Source organism: Oryctolagus cuniculus, chromosome 15 (genome assembly GCF_051225735.1).
Source record: "Oryctolagus cuniculus isolate XC-2025 breed Fujian yellow rabbit chromosome 15, ASM5122573v1, whole genome shotgun sequence".
Classification (NCBI taxonomy): Eukaryota; Metazoa; Chordata; class Mammalia; order Lagomorpha; family Leporidae; genus Oryctolagus; species Oryctolagus cuniculus.
The window spans coordinates 2085710-2108560 of record NC_142881.1 but is presented as its reverse complement, the minus strand read 5'-3'; the positions used below and the strand labels follow the sequence as shown (position 1 = coordinate 2108560).

At 51.1% G+C, this 22851-nt stretch overlaps 1 protein-coding gene across 1 annotated transcript in view; it reads right to left on the bottom strand.

Annotated features, from left to right (window-relative positions):
- Positions 1–22851, bottom strand: part of C15H10orf143 (chromosome 15 C10orf143 homolog) — a 79659-nt gene that overhangs the window by 24667 nt on the left and 32141 nt on the right. The window contains exons 3-4 of the mRNA XM_070058273.2: positions 11263–11400; positions 11108–11170 (exon numbers count right to left, since the gene is read on the bottom strand). Coding sequence (XP_069914374.2) covers positions 11108–11170; positions 11263–11400 — 201 coding nt within the window. The remainder of the gene's footprint in view (positions 1–11107; positions 11171–11262; positions 11401–22851) is intronic.

Here is a 22851-nt window from a genome sequence, read left to right as displayed (position 1 = left end):
GGGGGAACTGCCCTTCCACGGAGGTGGAAGGGATAGTAGCCAACCCGGGAAGAACCAGCAGCAAACCCGGGGAGGGCCGAGCAGACGAAAGAACAGCGCAGGGTCCTGTGTCGTTCCTCCACGAAGAGGGGGAGCGACACTCCGTGTTATGTGTTGCTGGCTGACAGAAAGGAGCAGGGACATTGGCCAAGGGACACAGCCAAGTCCCCTGCCCTCCCTCTCCAACCTCTGTCCAGTCTGCTGCCTGCCCCACGTCCCCGAGTGGCTGGACCCAAAGGAAGTCTGAGAGCCAGACGCCCACTCGTGTGGCCCACATGGGCCGGCTGCTGGGCAGAGTGCAGAGATGGGCAGTGGACCTGCGGAGCAGACTGAAGGCAGAGCCTGGATGCTGCAGTTCTTCGACGAGGACTGAATCACAGAACCTGAATCCGTTCAAAGGGCCCAGGAAAAACACGATCAGGAATCCAAGGAAGGTAGGAGGACCACACCGTCGCAGGGGCAGGCGTCTGCGGCGCTCAAGCCGCCATGCAGGAGGCCTGCGTCCCACATGAGTGTGTCTGGGCTTAAGCTGCCAATTCCAGCTGGTTGATCACCTGCACCCTGGGAGGCAACAGGTGATGGCTCGAGTAGTTGGGTTCCTGCCAACCACGCAACAGACCTGGATTGAATGGCTAACTCCTGGTTTCAGCCTGGCCCAGCCCTGGCTGTTGTGGGCATTTGGGAAAAGTATCAGCAGATGGACAACCTCTCTCTCTCCCTGCCACCTTCTTTCATCCCCCCCCCCCCCAAATAAAGAAAAATAAAAACACTTTAAAAAGAATGTGGGCTGGGGCTGGCGCAGTAGTGCAGCAGGTAAAGCCACTGCTTGCAGTCCCAACATCCCATCTGGGTGCCGGTTCGAATCCCGGCTGCTCCACCTCCAATCCAGCTCCCTGCCTGGGAAAGCAGCAGAAGATGGCCCAAGTGCTTGGGCCCCTGAACCCACGTGGGAGACCTGGAAGAAGCTCCAGGTTCCTGGCTTTGGATGGGCCCAGCTCCGGCTGTTGAGGCCATCTGGGGAGTGAACTAGCAGATGGAAGACCTCTCTCTCTGTCTCTTCTTCTGCCTCTCCATAACTCTGCCTTTTAAATAAATAAATAAATATTTAAAAAAAAATGTAGACCAACTAAAAATTATCTCACTAAATAGAAAATAACAAAAGACAAATTTTGTATATATATATGTGTGTGTGTGTGTGTGTATAAACAGAAATTCTAGAGTTAAGAGGTATAGCAACTAAAATGAAAAATTTATGAAAGTGGCTCAACAGCAGATTTAAGCAGGAGAAGAAAGGTAGAGTGAATCTGAAGTCAATGAGATTATCTAGTTTGAAGAACAAGAGAAAAAAGAGTGAAAAAAATTTACAGTACCTCAGAGCGCTATGGGACACTATATTCAGTTGTATCAATATGCACACAAACAGGTGTCTCAGAGGAAAAGGAGGCTGAAAACATGTAAAAATACTTGGAGAAATAATGGCCAAAAGTCTTCCCATGTTTGATAAAAAACAATCTATACAATCAAGAAGCTCAAGCAACTCCAACCAGGATAAGCCAAGAGACCGACACCAGACACGTCGTAGGCAGGGTTATCTGAGATCGACACCAGACACGTCGTAGGCAGGGTTATCTGAGATCGACACTAGACGCGTCGTAGGTAGGGTTATCTGAGATCGACACTAGACGTGTCGTAGGTAGGGTTATCTGAAACCAAATACTGAAAGCAGCTGACTTCTCATCAGAAATCATGGAAATCAAAACGCCATGAGATAACATAACCAAAGTGCTGGGGGGTGGAGAAAATCTACCAGAAGTTCTATATCCAACAAAATTATACTTCAAAAATGATAGTGGAATTAAGACATCCTCAGATAAAACCAGAAAAATCATTAATAGTAGACGTGCTACACACACACACACACACACACACACACTGAAGCATCAATACTAACTCATCGACAGAAGACAACATTTGAATGGGAGTCCTTCTAAAGCAGTATTACTAATGTATAACATTTAGATTCTTTAACCCTCCCCTACTCGTGAAATGGATTTTTAAAGAAGACTTATTTTATGTATTTGAAAGGCACAGTTAGAGATTGATCTTCTACCTACTGATTCACTCCCCAAGTGGCCGCAGCGGCGAGGGCTGGATCAGACCAAAGCCAGGAGCCAGGAGCTTCTTGGGGGTCTCCCACGTGAGTGCAGGGGTCCAAGGACTTGGGCCACACCTGCTGCTGCTTCCCCAGGTGCAACAGCAGGGAAGCTGGAAGTGGAGCAGCCAGAATCCACAGCAGCACCTAAATAGGATGCTGGCGTCACAGGGGGCGGTTTTACCTGCCACACCACCACGCCAGGCCCAAAGCTGATCTTTAGATGAGGTTGAAATCTAATTTTATTTTCCTCATATGTGGATTAGCCAACTGTCCTAGCACAATGTACAGAGAAACTTGTTCTCAACTGCCGTCTATTCATGCTTCAAGAGTCCATTTCATCGGTCTATTTGTCCCTGGGTCAACACCACTTGGCCTTGATCAGCACAGCTTGTGATGTACGTTGGTTTCTGACTGGAGACCTCCTCCACTTTGCCACCTGGCCACGCCTGCCTTCCTTCCATTCCCGTCACGTTCTTCAGTGTCCCTCTCTAGCAGTCTCTAAACCCTCCCCTCTGGATTTCCTAGTGGGTCACCCCCTGCGCCTCTGACGCTCTCGCCCACACACGCACACTTCTCACCTCTTCTCCCCCACTGTCTGGGACGACTTCCCAGATCTATGCCCCGACTCACTGAGTCTTTACTGTGTCTAATCTGATGGTTTGTTTTTTAAAAGACATTTCAATGACCATATCATTCACTTTCAGTTTTTCTGTTACCTTCCAATTCTATGTTTCACACTGCCTTCTTTTATTATGGCTCCATTTCTTTATTGTTTCTGAAAATTGTAAATATCTCATGGTGAACTTCAGCCTCTTTCATCTCCGATTTGTGGCTACGTGGATTCTGCGGGCTGCTTCCGAAGTGCTGGACCTGTTACATCCCATCCTCAGTGGGTGTTCGACCTCCGGACGTGTGTGCACTGAGGGTGGAGGCAGTCCTACAGCACCTGAACCACTCGGACATCTGGGTCTACTTCTGTGTTAATGCTGTGACTGTACACTGGCATAGGATACGCTTGGAGCCCACATTTTAACTTCCATTCCCCTTGTAGGGTACGGTCAGATCTTCAGGGCGCACAGCTTTATGCAAGGGTTCAAATTCCAGCTCCCACTCCTCTGTTAGGCCAAAGTCACTTCTATCTCAGGACATTTTTCTGGCCCCACTGTAGGACAAAACCTGGGACAGCCAGGGCCCACTGACGGCCACTGCAGCACGTGTCTGCACCTTCTCTTGCGCTGTGGTTACCTGTGTGTTTACCTCTCACCCTGGACACTGCCTCTCTGTCCACAGCAGGGGGCCGCTCTGATCCGCTCAGTCTAACCTGTTTCTAGGAGAGCTACACTGCATTTTCTTTGTTACCTGGAGCCCCTCAGCTCCTTCAGGCCTGGAAATGACCTAAATAACACACTGAAACTTTCTAACAGCAGTTTCCTGGTATGTGCATTTCAGAGGAAACAATTATGGTCAGACTCTACCAGAAGCTAAATCTGAAAACGTGATCAAGGATCTACTAACCTCATCCACTCTGTGACTCCCTTTGGCAACACTGACACAGACTCTGCCAGGGGCCAGCCTATTCCTTCAGGGTGCGAACACATCAGCCCATGTGCCTTAGCCAAGGACCTCTCATTGTCTCTGGGAACATGGTCTACACAGACCCACCCCATCACTGCCACTCTTCTCAGAGCGGGTGAGCCTGGAGTGGGAGTCCGGCTGGCCCGTGGGCTGCAAACACGCTGACTAGACAGAAGGGCTGAAAGAGGACAGGGTTCCAGTGAGGCTTGAGCCCCTGCCCCCTTTGACCATCGCACACGGCAGCTCAGCAACTTCACCTCTGAGGGCCTGGTTTTCCTCATCTGTACACTAGCAGGGCCGGGCCAGGCCAGGGAACCCCAGGAGCCCTGAGGACCCTATGGGAAAAGGTGTGGTGCACGGCTGGTCCTTGCAGAAGAACCAGTGGAGTCCCAGGGACCTTGGTCCTTGCACAATGACCAGTGTAGTCCTGGACAACGTTGGTCCTTGCAGAATGACCAGTGGAATCCTGGGAGACCTTGGTCCTTGCAGAATGACCAGTGGAGTCCCGGGTACCTTGGTCCTTGCACAATGACCAATGGAGTCCTGGGGGACCTTGGTCCTTGTACAATGACCAATGGAGTCCTGGGGGACCTTGGTCCTTGCAGAATGACCACTGGAGCCCTGGGGGACCTTGGTCCTTTCACAATGACCAGTGGAGTCCTGGGGACCTAGGTCCTTGCAGAATGACCAGTGGAGTCCCGGGGACCTTGGTCCTTGCAGAATGACCAGTGGAGTCCCGGGGACCTTGGTCCTTGCAGAATGACCAGTGGCATCCTGGGGGACATTGGTCCTTGCAGAATGACCAGTGGAGTCCTGGGGACCTTGGTCCTTGCACAATGACCAGTGGAGTCCCAGGGACCTTGGTCCTTGCACAATGACCAGTGGAGTCCTGGGGGACCTTGGTCCTTGCACAATGACCAATGGAGTCCTGGACTACGTTGGTCCTTGCAATGACCAGTGGAGCCCTGGGGACCTTGGTCCTTGCACAAGGACCAGTGGAGTCCCGGGGGACCTTGGTCCTTGCACAATGACCAGTGGAGTCCTGGGGGACCTTGGTCCTTGCACAATGACCAATGGAGTCCTGGACTACGTTGGTCCTTGCAGAAGGACTAGTGGAGTCCCGTGGACCTTGATCATTGCAGAATGACCAGTGGAGTCCCGGGGACCTTGGTCCTTGCACAATGACCAGTGGAGTCCCGGGGACCTTGGTCCTTGCACAATGACCAGTGGAATCCCGGGGACTTTGGTCCTTGCACAAGGACCAGTGGAGTCCCGGGGAACCCTCCACGACTGTGATGCCTTCTGACTCTTGGAATGTAAGAAGAAAGCACTGGTAAGAACCAGCTGTTGCTAAAAACAGGATGCGAACAGCGAACCCCTGCACACAAACCTTCCTCAACTGTGTGGCAACGCTCCATCGTCATCGCTGGCCTCTGTCCCGACCTTGACACTAAGACCTGCGCCAAGTACCAGGCGGGCAGCATCTCCCTGCAGGCCCTCCCGGAAGGCAGGGCCACCAGGTCTGGCAGCATTTGTAGACGATGCAGAGGTAGGAAGCAGCAGTCCCCAATCATCTAGGGCTGTGCAGACGGAGCGGCCACAGCTGGACAAGGCCGTGCATTTAGGGATAAACCGTGTAGGCTCAGAATAATCATACTTTGGCGCCTCCCTCTGTCCCCACAGGGAAAAGTGAACCAAAGCAATGGGTTTGGATCAAACACCTTCCTTCCTCTGCTGTTTCCACCCCCACACTGCATGCCTCTCTCCATACACACACATGCACGCACACATACAGTATCTACAAGACACACGTGTGCATATACTCATGCCAGATACATATATGCACACGAGTGTGTACACATTCACCACACATATGCACACAAACAAGCACTGTGCACACACACGTGCTGGCATGCACACACACATGTGCACAGCACTGTCAGACACTGGACTTCAATATCAAAAAGTGAGTAAGAATGTGGAGGCTTTTTAAGACTGTGCCCTTGGGGCCAGCACTGTGGCACAGTGGGTAAAGCCGCCTGCAGTGCTGGCATCCTATATGGGCGCCGGTTCAAGTCCCAGCTGCTCCACTTCTAACCCAGCTCCCTGCTAATGGCCTGGGAAAGCAGTAGAAGATGGCCCAAGTGCTTGGACCCCTGCACCCACTGGGAGACCTAGAAGAAGCTCCTGGCTCCTGGCTTCGGATCAGCACAGCTCCAGCCATTGCAGCCATCTGGGGAGTGAAATCTGGGGAGTGAACCAGTGGATGGAAGACCTCTCTCTCTGCTTCTGCCTCTCTGTAACTCTGCCTTTCAAATAAATAAATTAATTAAAAAATACTGTGTCCTTGGGGCCGGCGTTGTGGCGAAGTGTGTAGCACTGTTGCCTATGGTGCTGGTATCCCATATGGTTGCAGGTTTGCGTCCTGGCTGCTCCACTTCCCATCCAGCTCCCTGCTAATGGCCTGGGAAAAGCAGCAGAAGACGGCCCAAGTACTTCGGGCCCTGCATCCACATGGGACACAGGGACACATGGCTCCTGGCATTTTTTTTTTTAATTTTTTGCCAGACAGAGTTAGACAAGAGACAGAGAGAGAGTTATAGATAGTGAGAGAGAGACAGAGACAAAGGTCTTCCTTCCGTTGGTTCATTCCCCCTAATGGCCGCTACCCTAATGGCCAGGAGCCGGGTGCTTCCTCCCAGTCTCCCACTGGCATGGGTTTGGCCCAGCCCTAGCTGTCATGGCTATCTGGGGAGTGAACCAGCAGATGGAGGAATCTCTCTCTCTCTCTCTCTTTATAACTCTTTCAAATAAATAAATATATCTTTAAAAAAAGACTACGTCCTTCGCACCTGCCTGCAAATGAAGCAAAACTTGATATGCTGGCGACCCGGCTGGCGCACACAGCCCGTCTGGTGCAGTCAGGGCTCCAGGGCACCAAGCAGCAGCCGAGCACGCGGCTTCAGTGGCATTCACCGCAGTCCGAGTGGTAAAACCCAACCACCCATAGATCAGAAGTCAAGGAGCACCAGTGACGGGCAGCTTCAAAAGCCAATGGCAGCAGTACCCCAGTGGCAGACGGCTGGGACTGGCTCCACCAGCTCCTGCACGCTGAGCTGCCTGGACCAAAGCCCTGAGCCCTGGGGTGGGCAGCAAAGCCCTGGAAGCCTGCGTCTATCAGAGCAACTGCTTTTATTCCAGGGGAATCTATCAGCTGAGCAGCCGGGTCAGGTCCAGTCCATGTACTTCAATTTCAAAGGGAGGGAACTGACCACAGGACTTACCTACACCTGAGGAGGAGGAGACATGAGGGCCACACAGGGCAGGGAGAGGCAACCAGCCACTCAGCGCAGGGCCCGGAGTGGGTGCCCCCAGCGCAGGGCCAGGAGCGGGTGCCCCCCAACAAGGGTGGGACCACACTGGGCCTGCTCCGTGGGAGCCCCAGCAGGCAGGGGCAGAGGGAGAAATGCCCAGGCTTCTCCCCAAGCCCAGCTCAGCTCCCAGGTCCTGCCGGCGACTCTACCCAGAGGCCAGAGAAAAAGGAGTGTGGGAAACGTGGCCTCCACAGCTCAGAGCTGCGGGACAGAGGCAGGGAGCCCTGCAGGACAAAGCAGGGGCTTTGTGGTTGGTGGCCGGTGGCTGAGGCTCCACCTTGGATTCCTGCACCTCACCCCATCCCCCACAGACCTCCTAAGCCCGCTCTCCCTAGCCTTTCTGTCTTACAAGCCCCCTCCTCTCTGCCTATATCTTCTTTTGATTACTCCGGAGACCCTGGGCAGCCTCATTAGATTTCACTTAATTGGTCTGAATTTCCAAAGAACAGCCTGGTTTCCACATTACTCTTAGCTGCCACATGGCCCCTGTGCCGAGCAAGACCAGCTGGCCCGGGGAAGGAGCCGGCTGCTGAAGCCGTGGCCAGGAGAGGAGCTGTGCTGGGGACGGGGGTCTCTGCACTGCCCCTGGACACACAATGGAGGACAGCGCACAGCAGCAGGGCGCCAGCCACCGGGCCCTGGGCTGGGGCGGCCACCAAACGCCACAACGCAGAGTCCCACCACCCTTGGACACCAGCAGGGCAGTTCGGCACAGAGAGAAGCTTCTGGACGCAATGTGTAGCACGAGCTGAACGGTGACAGTAACCCCCGGAATAAACTGCATCAGGATGCCTGAGAGCAACCCCTGTGACAATGAGCGAGAGGGGTTCAAACAGAACAGACAAAGTGCACCCTGGGACATGGGTCTGAAGAGGTCTGGGGGATGCGGGGAACACAGGGACAGGAGAGTGGAACCCAGCACCACGCGAGGCGGCGACACGGGACCGGAGTGGAGCGGATGGATCAGCTGAGCACCTCCTGCAGTCAGAAACGGACCACAGCCCAGCTGCGAGGGCGCTCATCAGGGAGACCCCCAACCACGCTGAACCACGTGCCAGCTGCCTGCTGGGAAATCCCCACAAGCCACCACTAAGGCGGCCCCTGCTTCTCCCTGATCCCAGGGCGCCACAGAGCGTCACCTGCAGGCACCATGGTGGGAGGGGCATGCCTCTGTGAGTGGAGCCTGACTATAATAAAGTCTTCTGGAATTCGGAATTGCTGCCCATTGGTGATTTATGGTTAAGCACTACTCCCTGGGATCTGGCTTCTCTAAAAATACTATTTGCTTTTTATTTAACACTGAACCTTTTCATGTTTTAGAATACAAAAATAGTGTCTTATTATTTTAAAAGCTTAGGAGAGAAACTAGCCATATTATTAGAAAAAGAAGATATATGCAGCTATAGTCTGTTCAAATATCAAGAGGTGTGACTTTTCAAATTCACATTTCAATCTTTATTTACATAAGACTTTTAGAAATAGTGGGTGTAAATATTAAAACGCCCAAGCCTGGGTAAAATTTTATTGAGAATGACTACAAATAAAAGGAAACTGATTTTTTAAAGTCAGTTTCTGAAATTTAGATGAAAAGAATATTGAGCATTAACCAAAAAAAATGATGTTTACATATCAATGTAGGTTTTCTGCTCATAGATTCATTTCCTGTGAAACCTAACAGAGAGAAGCCTGGGGAATTACAAAGGCAGGAAAGCCCTGATCCAGCAGGTCCTACTGCTCAAACAGACCATTAGCCGAACGGCCCAATCACAGGGGGAGCGGGGAGGGGGGAGCGCTGGGAGCGCCTGCGCCCACAGGTGGGGAACCTGAGAGACACAGTGGGGCAGCCACCGGAATGGGGCCACATTTCTCTCTTTTGTAAAGATTTGTTTACTTATGTATTTATTTGAAAGGCAGAGTTAAAGAGAAAGGGAGACAGAGAGATATTCCACCTGCTGGTTCACTCCCCAGTTGGTCGCAACAGCCAGGGCTGGGCCAGGCCAAAGCTAGGAATCTGGAACGCTATTTGGGTCTCCCATGTGGGGCAGGGGCCCAAACACTTGGGCCATCTTCTGTTGCCTTCCCAGAACGTTAGCAGTGTTGTGCCCAGATCGTTGGATCCCCAAACGCCACCAGAGACTCGAACACACCGAAATGCAAGAGCCAGGTTTATTTCGGAAGTACAAGCCGTGGCAGGGACCCATCTAACCAACTGCGCAGCGGAGGGCAGAGGAAGATCCCAAGCCAGGCTCGGGAGCCTCTTTTAAGGCAGGGTATGTCATCGAGGGGTGCGGGGTAACAGCAGATTGGCTGGGGTCACCTCTGGTATTTCCTGAGGGAACACGGTTGTTCCTGATTGGTTCGGACCCAGGGGATTTCCTTACACGGTGAAGCTAACAAGCTGTTCTGTTGTTCGGTTTCCCCTGATTTTACAGGAAGTCGGGCCCCTGAATGGAGGCACTTTTTTTTTTTTTGGCAGGCAGAGTTAGTGAGAGAGACAGAGAGAAAGGTCTTCCTTTCCGTTGGTTCACCCCCCCAAGTGGCTGCTACAGCTGGCGCTGCGCTGATCCGAAACCAGGAGCCAGGTGCTTCTTCCTGGTCTCCCAAGGACTGGGGCCATCCTCCACTGCCCTCCCAGGCCACAGCAGAGAGCTGGACTGGAAGAGGGGCAACCGGGACTAGAACCTGGGGTGCCAGCGCCACAGGCGGAGGATTAGCCTAGTGAGCCGTGGCGCCAGCCCACTTTTTCAAAATGTAGTTACTCTGGCCCTTCAGCAGTGAGTTGGGTAGGAAGTGGAGCAGCTGGGACTCAAACTGGCGCCTACAAGGGATGCTGGTGTTGCAGGCGGCGGCTCAACCCGCTACGCCACACTGCTCAGGTATCATCCGTCTGTATGCCAAGCTATGTTTGGCAGCTGAATGAGTCAACCTGAAGATACTAGATTCAAATTGCTGCATCTCTAACTCCATCACTGCTCGAATCACACCACAGAACACAGCATAACGGGTGGGAATTTCTCTTCCGGCCGAGTACAAAAAGCAGCAACTACAAATTCATGGAGCAGCTTCCCATGAAACTTTGCTCCTAATTTGTTTAGCAAAGTCCTGTAAGCAGAGGCTCACTGGGATGGTGGCTGTCATGATGTTCGGTCTTTGTTTAAAACAGAATCAGTGTCAAGCCTCCGAAGGCACAGGGGCCTGCGACGTGTCAGCTGAGGACCTCTGTAATTTACTGACTCAATCTTGTGCTTATCAGAAACACAGTGATATGTTTCTCTGAAGATCTTTAGGGGGCAATCTCAGAAATGCATGCACACACGTGCACACACAGACACAAATTCCTGGTTTCTATGTGGAATTTAAATATAATTCTGTTTTATTGCAATATTAAGATTCCAAACTTAAAATAAAAAAACCCCAAGAATTATAGAGGTTATCAAAAACATATTAACTTGTTCTTAGAGGAAGTTCAAAATTAATAACGCAGGCATTATTATGCTACTGTGGGCTTCAGGGTTTCTGCCCAACCGAGGACAGCGAGGATTCGGATCTGGCAGCCCCGAGCCTCCCGCTTCCTCCCGAAACCTGCAGTTCACGTGGAGCTGACAGACACCGGAGGAAAGTTTACGGGGACAAAAGACAAACTCCTATTTGGAAATTAGGCGGGAAGGCTGGAGCTTTCCTCCAAGGTGTCCACATTTGAGTCTTCCCACCAAATCAAGTGGCTTGCTTCTTTCCCTAAAAGTTGCCTTTTACAATGAATTTTAAATGCATTTACAACTTCTACTTCCAGTCGGAAGCTGGAAACAAATTGGTTTGCCCCTCAACGGAACGGAAGGAAAGCTCAGCCAGTCTCGCCTCCTGACGTGCGTCCCTCGCTCCTTGGCCCTGAAACTGCGGTTTGTGTTAACTCTGCTTTGCGGGTCTCCCATCCTTCACGCCCCGGCGAGAGGGCTAATGCACTTACAGACTCCCCGGCAATACACCTCCGGCAAGGCTGGGCGGCGCTCCTGGAGCCACTCTGCAGGATCTGGTCAACAAAGCACAGCGGCAGAGGCATCAGACCAATGCTGCTTGCACTGCCCGCCAAGACTTTAAATGGGGGGGGGGGTAGGAACGTACCACTGCACTGGGTCTCCCCTGGCCACCCTCGGGCCTGGGGGCAGGGTCCTCTGTGCTGCCAGACGCCAGGACGCCTGTGCCCACCTGGTGGCACCCTCGCTCGGGCGCACTGGCTTCTGATCGCCTGCACAGCCGTTTCTGAAACAAACAAAAGTTCACTTTGATGGCCTGGTAAAGTACCCGGCGCTGTGAGCTTGTTTTCAGAGAACACAGGGCACATGCGACCCCGTGCCGCAGGAACCCTGATGGGACGTTCGGGGAAACAGCTTCCAACTACTTCTTCCGCGAGACAGCCGTCGTTCCACGTGACCTCATTATTCCTAGCTCTGTCTGATATGTGCTTAGCTTCATACATTTAAAATAGTCATTTTAAAACAAATTTGGCTGAAATTCTTATAATAAACCATTGTGACTGGCGTACTGATATTGAAAGTGTGCAAAACCTATCAAGAAACTAGGTGTATGTTCAACACATTGTACTCACGTAATTTTCTAATGCAAAATGAGTAATTCACATACAAATAATCCTCTGTCTTACTGGCACTGAAGAGCAAATTAATTTTGTTTATTTAAAAAGTTACACAGCTCACATCGATAACCTTTGGGAAAATCAACATTTGGTGTTTGCTTTCACGTGAACTGAAAAAGATAATTATAAAATCCTCAAAATCCTCTAAGGCTACAGGAAATAAGTGTCCAGTTCCAGTGTCTCAAAACCTTGCGTATTTTTAAGGTAACAATACCGCCCCGCCCTACTCCCCACCGCCCCGCCCCGCCCCCCACCGCCCCGCCCTGCCCCCCACCGCCCCGCCCTGCCCCCCACCGCCACAGTTACGCTTGCCAGTTTTGTGTATTATCTGCATTAATGTTTTCTAAACAGCCTTTTTTTTTTTTTAACTTAATGGATCTATTCAGTCTAGAAACCTCATACCATAGTGCTAGTTTTGTTGTTCTCTAAAACACATTAAAATAGATATTTAAAAATTAAAGCAAAAATTATTGGACCCAGAACTGCTTAACATAATTTCTTGGGGTTCGCTCTTGACTTCCAGAACTCACGGGCATCTACGAACGACAACCACTGCTTTCATAAGCAGAGACAGACGGAGACAGACGGAGACAGACGCGGGGAACAGGACCTGGACGGGCCATGCTCAGTAAAATGAAGATCAAATGCACAAAACATCAGTAAGGGGACGAAGGGCCTAAATACAGTCGTCCCGCAAGGCAGCTCCTACAGAAACGCGTTCGGCGGTGCCCTGGCGACTGGGATCTCCAAAGGATGCAGACAGCACTTTCCTTGATTTTTTAAGACTTTTTAAAAGGATTTAGTTATTTATTTGAAAGGCATTTGTAGAGAGTAAGAGAAACAGAGATCTTCCATCTACTGGTTCACTCCCCAAATGGCCCCAATGGCCAGGGCTGGGCCAGGCAGACGCCAGGAGTCCCGAACTCAGGAGCCTGAACACCAGCCGGGTCACCCAGGTGAGTGGCAAGGGCCCAAGCACTGGGCATCTTCTGCTGCCTTCCCGGTGCACTGGCAGGAAGCTGGATCAGAAGCGGGGCAGCCGGGCCTTGAACCACTGCCCATGTGGGATGGCAGTGATGCAGGTGATGGCTTATCCCGCTACGCCACAACATCGGCCCCTGCAAATAATACCTTCTGATCAAAAAGCAACAGAAATGCTCATTATCTACAAAAGCAAAAAACGGCAAGCTCGTCGTCCACCTGGAAATTCTAAAATCCTACTATTACCTCCTCCTATTACCCCTGTCTATTAGGTGAAAGAAAGACCACAAACTGAAAATACAGAATTAAGGAGAAAGATTACAATGCACACACCACATACCGTAATCTGTGAAATATGTTTAAAGCAACAGAGAAAAATTCATTGCACTAACACTTTTAGCAATAAAGACGAAAGAATAAAAAGTAATTCATTAATAATTCCAAGCTCATAAAAAAACTGGAAGAAAAAACAGAAGGAAGCCAAAGGAAAACACAAGGAAAAAATAAAGGGAAAAGCTGAAATTAATGAGGTACAAAATAGAAAGACAACAAGCTAATGAATAAACTGTCTACAAAAATAATCTGTATTCATTTATTTTTATTTGTTTGAAAGGTAGAGACCCAGACAAACAAAGATCTCCCATCCAGTGGCTCACTCTCCAATGCCTTCAACAGCAGGGGCTCAGAACTCAGTCAGGGTCTCCCACCTGGTGGCAGGGACCCAAGGACCTGAGGCATCACCTGCCGCCCGGCAGAGCGCAGATCTGGGATGCAGACCCAGGCACGCTGCGGTGGGCCTGGACCTCCTGAGCAGCACTCTAACGGCCACGTCAAACACCTGTCCCTAAGCCTTTTTTTCTTAGGAGGGGGAAGGTTAGGGGGATTAAAAAAACAGACAAACCAGTAAGTTGACCAAGAAAAAATGAGAAGGAGCACCGATGTAGAGATTAAGAAATGCACACCAAGAGAAATAATCAAGAAAACAATACATTTTTTTGAAGGTAAGGTACTACTTTGCAGATTTTTCTGCAAATCAATCTGAAAATGAGAAGAAACGGACAATTTCCTAAGGAAATTAAGGTCATAAGGGGCCGGTGCCGTGGCACACTTGGTTAATCCTCCGCCTGCGGCACCAGCATCCCATATGGGTGCCGGGGTTCTAGTCCTGGCTGCTCCTCTTCCAGTCCAGCGCTCTGCTGTGGCCCGGGAAGGCAGTGGAGGATGGCCCAAGTGCTTGGGCCCTGCACCCCATGGGAGACCAGGAGGAGGCACCTGGCTCCTGGCTTCAGATCAGCACAGCGCGCCGACCGTTGCAGCCATTTGGGGGTGAACCATCAGAAGGAAGACCTTTCTCTCTGTCTCTCTCTCTCTCACTGTCTACTCTGCCTGTCAAATAAATAAAATAAATTAAATCTTCAAGAAAGAAATTACGGTCATAAAGCTGACCCCACTTCTGCTGGCGAGTGCGAACGGGTGATTTCCACAGAAGGATCAGTCACCACGCTGGTGCCTCGCCGGGAGCACCAGACCAGAGGGTGGCGGGCACTGCTGCCGAAGCTCCAGGAGCAGCCAGGCCCACGGCTCTCTCTAAGGGAGGCCCGGGCTCTGAGAAACGAGGAAAGCTTCCTCTCCTCTGACGAAGAAATCACACCCTGGTCACAGACAAGGAGAACAGGAGAGGGACTAGACCAGTGTCACTCGTGAGCATCAGTGCAGAAACACCAGCCAGACAGAGCACCACGTTGGCAAAATTACCTGCCACGAACAAGGAAGACATCTTCCAGAATGCAGGATGTGTTCACACTTAGAGACCCGTTAACATCACACGCCACGTTAACATCACGGGCCACGTTAACATCACGGGCCACGTTAACATCACGGGCCACGTTAACATCACGCACATTAACATCACGCAGCACGTTAACATCACGCACATTAACATCACGCACCACGTTATTACTGTAAGGAAAAAACAACGTGACCCCTTCATGGATGCTGAAAAATCACTCAACATACTTTAGAATGCGCTTATGACAAAAATGTTCTAAAAACAGGAATTGAAGCTAATAGTCTTAAGCAAGACAAAATACACACACCTTAGTTCTAAGGTCACTATCTTTCTTTTTTTTTTTTTTTTATTTTTTGACAGGCAGAGTAGACAGTGAGAGGGAGAGACAGAGAGAAAGGTCTTCCTTTTGCCGTTGGTTCACCCTCCAATGGCCGCTGCAGCCGGCGCGCTGCGGCCGGCGCACCGCGCTGATCCGATGGCAGGAGCCAGGAGCCAGGTGCTTTTCCTGGTCTCCCATGGGGTGCAGGGCCCAAGCACTTGGGCCATCCTCCACTGCACTCCCTGGCCACAGCAGAGAGCTGGCCTGGAAGAGGGGCAACTGGGACAGAATCCGGCGCCCCGACCGGGACTAGAACCTGGTGTGCCGGCGCCGCTAGGCGGAGGATTAGCCTAGTGAGCCGCGGCGCCAGTCAAAGGTCACTATCTTTCTAAAATGCTTTAATTGGAACATTTTGTAGGCAAAGGACAATTGCTGCAACAGTCAGGGCTGAGCTAGGCCACAGCAAGGAGCCAGACACTGCCAGGTGGGGGTCAGCACCCAGTTACCTGTGGTGGTCACTGCTGCCTCCCAGGACCCACACTGGCAGGACACTGGAGTCGGGAGCCAGAGAAGGGCATCAAACCCACGGTCAGCGAGGCAGGCACCCTAGCCAGCAGGTCCACTTCCAACCCTGCCAGTATCTGATCAAACGGGGACACGTTTTCCTAAGATCAAGGACGAGGGATGGGCGTTTGGCACAGGGGCTAGGATGCTGCCTGGGACACCTGCACCCCAGACTGGACTGTCTGCGTCCGAGTGCCGGCTCCACTCCCGCCTCCAGCTTCCTGCTCATGCGCACCCTGGGAGGCACAGGTGATGCCACCCACATGGAGCCCTGGCTGAGCTCCCAGCTCCTGGCTTCTGCCTGGCCCAGGCTGTCGTGAGCATTTGGGGGAATGAACCAACAGACAGGAGACCTCTTTCTCTCTTTCCATCTCTTTCTCCCTCTCTCTCATCTGCCTTTTACTTTCAAATAAAATCTTAAAAACATTTTAATCCTCTAAGAAAACAATAAAAGAACAAGGGAAAGGTGTCACCATCTCCGTTTCTGTTGAACGTTATACTAGAGGTGTTTGTAGAAATTATCATCTACCCAGAAACCCCCAGAGAATCAGCGATAAAACTCAGTGAAAGAACTCACAAAAATCAACAGCTGGGGCTAGCGCTGTGGCACAGCAGGTACAGCTGCCGCCTGTGATGCCAGCATCCCACGTGGGCACTGGTTCATGGCCTGGCTGCTCCACTTACAATCCAGCTTCCTGCTAACGCACCTGGGAAAGCGCTGGAAGTTAGCTCAATGTCCTTGGGCCTTGCACCCACATGGAAGAGCCAGAAGAAGCTCCTGGCATTGGTCCAGCCTAGCCTTGGCTGTTGCATCTGGGAGTGAACCAGCAGATAGAAGTTCGCTCTATCTCGCTCTCTCTTTCTGTAACTCTTTCAAATAAATAAAATAAACCTTTAAAAGAAAAAAAAAACAACTTTCAATCACAAACAATAACTAGTTAGAAAAAAACTCCATTTAAAATAATTCTAGCAAAGAGTAAATAAATATTAAACTTAAGAACTATTCAAAACTGATACTAGGAGACGTTAAGACGTTCTTGCAGAATGCATCAGGAAACACAAACAAGCGGAGAGAGAGCCCCTCTTCTTGGGTGGGACAGTGTGACTGCACCAACATGATGCTTCTCCCTACCTGTAAGTTCAATGTAATCCCAGTCACAAAACCAATGAACCATGTTACAGAGTTGCCCAAGCTGAACCTAGAGGTCACACGGAAAAACAAGTGTGCAAGGATAACCAGGAAAGCCACACCCCCAGTGACGGTGCTCCTGTGTAGACAGGCTGACCGACTAGCGGGACAGAGTTGCAGGTCCAGGGACAAAGCCAAATGTATATGGAAACCTGGCATCTCAAGTCAATGCATGGTGCTGGGGCAACTGCAAAGCTGTTTGGGCAAAGAAGAAAACTGGATCTGTATCTCACACCAATAAACCAAATGGATTAGGGATCTAAACGTGAAAGATCTAACGACAAAGAGCTGCAAATTTCCTGGAAAGAATGAGTGAACTCTCGGTTAACCTTGATATTTCTAACTATGACTTAAAACCCAGTGGCAACAAAGCAAAGACTGATAAGGGCCAGTGCTGTGGTGCAGCAGGTTAATCCTCTGCCTGCAGCGCTGGCATCCCATGTGGGCGCTGGTTCGAGTCCCAGCTGTTCCTCTTCCGATCCAGCTCTCTGCTATGGCCTGGGAGAGCAGCAGAAAATGGCCCACGTCCTTGGGCCCCTGTACCCACATGTGAGACAGGAAGAAGCTCCTGGTTCTTGGCTTTGGATGGCACAGCTCCAGCCGTTGCAGTCATTTGGGGAGTGAACCAGTGGAAGGAAGACCTTTATCTCTGTCTCCTCTCCTTCTCACTGTCTGTAACTCTACCTCTCGAATAAATAAAATCTTAAAAAAAAAAAAAAGACTGATAAATCTGACTGCATAAAAACAAAAACTTCTGCAGGGTAAAACAAATCCCGAACCCCCTTAGCAAAGTCAAACTATATCTGACAAAAGGAAGACAGTCCTTGGAACATACACACAGAAACAGGGCTGAGGATCCTAATGCCTGAAACTCAAAAAATATTAGCGATAAAGGATCCAAAACCCTACAGAAAAATGGTAAAAAGACTTACGTAGTTTACAAAAAATGTTATTAAAATGGTCCTCAAACATACAAAAAAGTGTTCACACTCACACTTACTGAGATTAATGCAAAGGAAGAAACGATTCAGAACTCATCATCTGTCAGGTGGAAAACGTGAAAGTCTGATGTGGCCCCTAAAGTGTGATGCGGCCCCTGAAGTGTGATGCGGCCCCTGAAGTCTGATGCGGCCCCTGAAGTCTGATGCGGCCCCTGAAGTCTGATGCGGCCCCTAAAGTCTGATGCGGCCCCTAAAGTGTGATGCGGCCCCTGTCGCTGCGTCTACAGGGAAACAGGACTCTGAGGTGTTGCTGGGAATCCAAATTCTGCGGGGAAATCGGGCAACACCGACAAAGCCGCGGACGTATTTTTAACCCAGCAATTGTACCGTGGGGCATCTACCCTAAAGGCATACCTCCAACGACGTGAAAAAGCGCGTGTGCCAGGTGGTCGGCCTCGCACTGCTAAGCTGTGATGCCTTGGAGACACCCCCAGTGCTCCCACACAGGAGAGTGGCTGATGATCACGCTACCCCCCAAGCACTACGCAGGAGTGGAAAGCAGGAGGGCAGAGTCTGTGCACGGCTGTGGAGTAACTTCTAGAACATACTGTTAGCTGGGGAAGTATCCCTGTTATCTTTTGTGTTTGTCTGCTCATCTGTGCAAAAAAGAGACAGGAAGGACAGACACAACAGAAACTCAGGAGATGGCAGCTCTCCTAGAGTGGGGGAGGGGAGGGGAGACCAGGAGGCCTGGGACCAGGTAGGAAGAGGGAGCAGACAGCTCTCCCAGCACCACAGTAATTTTTCACAAACCTAAAATACAGGTAAACAATGGAAATCAACCAGGATGTCTTGCGGGGGGGGGGCTCCAAATGGAATACAAACAAATGAACCTAACGCATTACAGATGAATAATCCAGCCACAACAAAGACAAGAAAAACCCCAAGAAATGGGACAGCACTGGTTGGACTGCAAACTCTAAGGCTAAAGACAGAGCCACACACACAGATCACATTCTGCTGCTGCTCACAGGACTGCAACTTGGAAACTAGTTTGTTGGCACTGAATAAATAATGGGAGACCAGCTTTTTATTGTTGAAGAAATAACCTGCAGAGAAAGGGGGGGCTACAACGAGCCTAATGGTGTTGACAGAACTGGAAACACTAGTGTGAGTTCAGCTTCCTACGCATCCGGAGAGGGAACACACAAAGCTGAGTGTGCACATGTGGGCTGGTGTATCACACACCCACACATACCTTCCTTCCACAGACGCAATCCAAGCTGCTTGGGAAGCAGCTGATCCGGGACAGAGCAGGGAGACACAGATGAATCTGAAACACGTGGTGGGACCAAAACCCTTGGAAGTTCTTTTTTTTTTCTTTTTTCTTTTTTTTGACAGGCAGAGTGGACAGTGAGAGAGAGAGAGAGCAGAGAGAAGGGTCTTCCTTTTCCATTGGTTCACCCCCCAATGGCCGCTGTGGCCGGCGCACCGCGCTGATCCGAAGCCAGGAGCCAGGTGCTTCTCCTGGTCTCCCATGGGGTGCAGGGCCCAAGCACTTGGGCCATCCTCCACTGCACTCCCGGGCCACAGCAGAGAGCTGGCCTGGAAGAGGAGCAGCCGGGACAGAATCCGGCGCCCCGACCGGGACTAGAACCCGGAGTGCCTGAGCCGCAGGTGGAGGATTAGCCTATCGAGCCGCGGCGCCGGCCCCCTTGGAAGTTCTGTAAAGGATGCAGTCGTATCCAGTGAACTTCAGTGGCCGAAGCTGGAACGATTCAAGCAGTCAACTGAACAACAATAGCACGGGTTTGTAATCCATAAAGATACCCACGAGTCCATACAACAAAAACAATCGCACAATGGAGCAGAAGGCACACGACAGCCTTACAGATGAATTCTAACAGGAGAGGAGGGAGGGGCTACAGAAGCTTCCGTCAAGCAAGCCTAACAGTGAAGGCTGCAGGGAAGACCCACCAACAGACGCCAACACCAGTTGGTGAAAGACGGAGGAACTGCACGCCTGCACGGCCGCAACGTGTTTTACAGACAGAGGGGGGGGGAGAGAGAGAGGGAGAGAGAGAGAGAGAGAGGGAGGGAGGGAGAGAGGGAGAAGGAGAGGGAGGGAGGGGGAGAGAGGGAGAGAGAGAGAGGGAGAGAGAGTGACGGAGAGGGAGAGAGAGAGGGAGAAGGAGAGGGAGGGAGGGGGGAGAGAGGGAGAGAGGGAGAGGGAGGGAGAGAGAGAGGGGGGGAGAGAGAGAGGGAGAGGGAGAAGGAGAGGGAGGGAGGGAGAGAGAGAGAGGGAGAGAGAGGGAGAGAGGGGGAGAGAGAGAGGGAGAGAGAGAGAGGGAGAGAGGGAGAGAGAGAGGGAGGGAGGGAGAGAGAGAGAGAGAGGGAGGGGGAGAGAGAGGGGGAGAGAGAGAGGGAGAGAGATTACAGGAAGAGCAGCGGTGGTGCTGCAAGCCAGGCTGCCACTGGACACCGGCATCCCAGGAGTGCCAGTGTGAGCCCCAGCTGCTGCACTTCCAACCCGACTCTCTGCTAACCTGCTCGGGAAAGCCGTGAAAGATGGCCTGAGTGCTCGGGCACCTGTCACCCACGTGGCCGACGGGGTGGAGCTCAGGGCTCCTGGCTTCAGCCCGGACCTGCCCTTTGTGGCCGTTTGGGGGTGTGAACCAGCATATGGAATCTCTCTTTCTCTCCCTCTCTCTAATTCTGCCTTTCAAATAAATAAAACAAACCTTAAAACAAAGATTTCCATTAATGATCAAGTTCAGAATCGTGACTTGAAAGCAGGCTGTCTGACGCACACGTGTTAAGCGTCACTTCCGGGCTGCGTTCTGGATGGCAAAATACACCAAATCCTTATGGGCCACGACGGCCACCACACAAACCACCTCGGCTTCTGCAGGTCATCGCCTTCTGTGTCCCCACCTGAGTCAGGTGGAGTCAGAGGCAAGTAAGACCAAGGCCCTAGATCTGTGGTTGCTCAGGATTTGCTCAATTTCTACACAGCAGAAGAGATGTGTTGAAATTGGTTTGCTTTCAATAATCTGGGATAAATGGAAAGAGTACAAATATTAAATATTCCCCACATCATTTGCCACATGCTTCAGTTTCCCCCATCAGTAACATCACAGTTGGCTAATAGCAGCAGCACTATTCCCCCTGCTCTTTGCCGAATACCATCAGGTTTGCTAAAACAGGGAAGCAAAGCAGCGTGGATGAAGATGGCCTGGAACCTACGCTTTCCGGATGAAAAGTGAAACCCATCTGGCGCTCTGTTCTCTAAACATTTCTGCGTGGTGAAATGACATTTGGTGATTAAGGTCAGCAGACTCGTGCTTATCCGTGGTGATGAGCCAATCTCCTTCGAGTGGCTCAGGTGGCCGAGGGGTCAGGGCCCACGCACCCTGTGGCAGGAGAAAGAGGAAGCTGTGCCCCCACACCAAGGTGGGCAGAGGGCTGGCTCCTCCAGGGAAAGTGGGATTGTGTGCACAGTAGATTGAATTATTCACACTCTGTTCCTCTCTGTGGTGAGTGCGAGCTGACCACAGGTGGTATTGATCTGCACACTTATTGGCAAATAGTCAGCTATCATGGATTGGCCTGGGCCGAAGAAAAATGACCTCTGCAGAGGCATTTAACTCCAGGCTGCTGTGCTAAACGGCTCATTCTCTTCTGCTCCCTTTCAGCCTTCCTGAAAGGCAGATGAAGATTTACCACCATGCTAACAAGACAACTGCACTGTATAAACAAAATTAGAATCCTGAGCCTACATGAAAAGCCCATTACTTAACGAGAATTGAGGAAGCCCGGGCGACCAGCTCGTGGCTGACACACAGCAGCAGCCTCTCAGGAAGCAGGGATTAAAGCACAAGACACGCATGGCGTGGCCTCCACGGAGGAAGAAGACGAAGCTGGCACAGGTCTCAGAAGCCCAGAGCCCTGCCCGGAGGTGAGGCGGCCCCTCTGTGCACGAGGACATTCTCCCTTACTGGAGGCGATGGGCCCAAGTGGGCTTCCAAGCAAGGAGTCCAGAGGGGACCCAACTTGCCCAAAATCAGCCTCAAAGCTGTGTCTTTTAGGCTGATGAGCGTGAGCCCTGGGAGGCCAAACGGGGGTGTTTCTAAGATGCTCCTGGGAGCACACAGCTGGGCCAGAGGGCAGAACGTGTCCAGTGCCAGCTCCACCGCGGGCTGGCCTCCGCCTAACCAGCCACCTCCAGGGGTCCAGCTCCCTGCTTCGCGGGCAGAGGAGTCGGAGAATGAAGAGAGAGGTGCCTGCTCTTTTGAACTCTGCAACAGAACAACACTGCGCACTCTCCTTCCATCAGCAAAGCAAAGCAAAGCAATGGCTCCTCTAAACATCAGACACCCTGGATGGTGCGCACACTCCACCCTCTTTGACACAAGATTGGCACAGAAGTACCAGGGGTCTTCAAAAAGTTCAAGGGAAAATGCGTATCATGAAAAACGGTGTGTACAGATTTCCAAATCTTCCCACCAAAATACTTCCCTCTTAATTCCACTTTCCACAACGTTTGCTGTATATACCCACATAGATTCATATATGCTATAAAGTGGAATACCAATGTAAATCATTAGAACTCGGTAATGCAATCCTTGGTAAATCCACACAAAACCGTAATTTATATGAAAACAAACATGAGATGAGCAAGCGTGGTGACCTCAAGGAGCCTCGGAGGGAGCAGGCACAACCATGCCTTTACCTTTGTTTTGTTTTGAAGATTTATTTATTTACTTGAAAGTCAGAGCTACACAGAGAGAGAAGGAGAGGCAGAGAGAGAAAGAGAGGTCTTCCATCCGCTGGCCCACTCCCCGACTGGCCGCAATGGCTGTAGCTGAGCCGACCTGAAGCCAGGAGTCAGGAACTTCTTCAGGATCTCCCATGTAGGTGCAGGGGCCCAAGAACTCGGGCCATCTTCCACTGCTTTCCCAGGCCACAGCAGAGAGCTGGATTGGAAGGGAAGCAGCCAGGACTTGGACCGGCACCATATGGGATGCCAGCACTGCAGGTGGCTGTTCCACACGTATGCCACAGTGCCAACCCCTACTTTTGGTTTTTAGAAAGTCATAAACGCACACACCAGACTTGTTAAGGGCTAGTTTTTACGCTTGCTACATTATGTAAGTATACGATCATCTAACTCTTCTAATTAAAATTAAGGATCTTAAGGAAAGCAGTTATATACACATCACACACAAAATTAACTCAACACACAAAATTAACTCAATGTGGATTAGAGACCTGAAT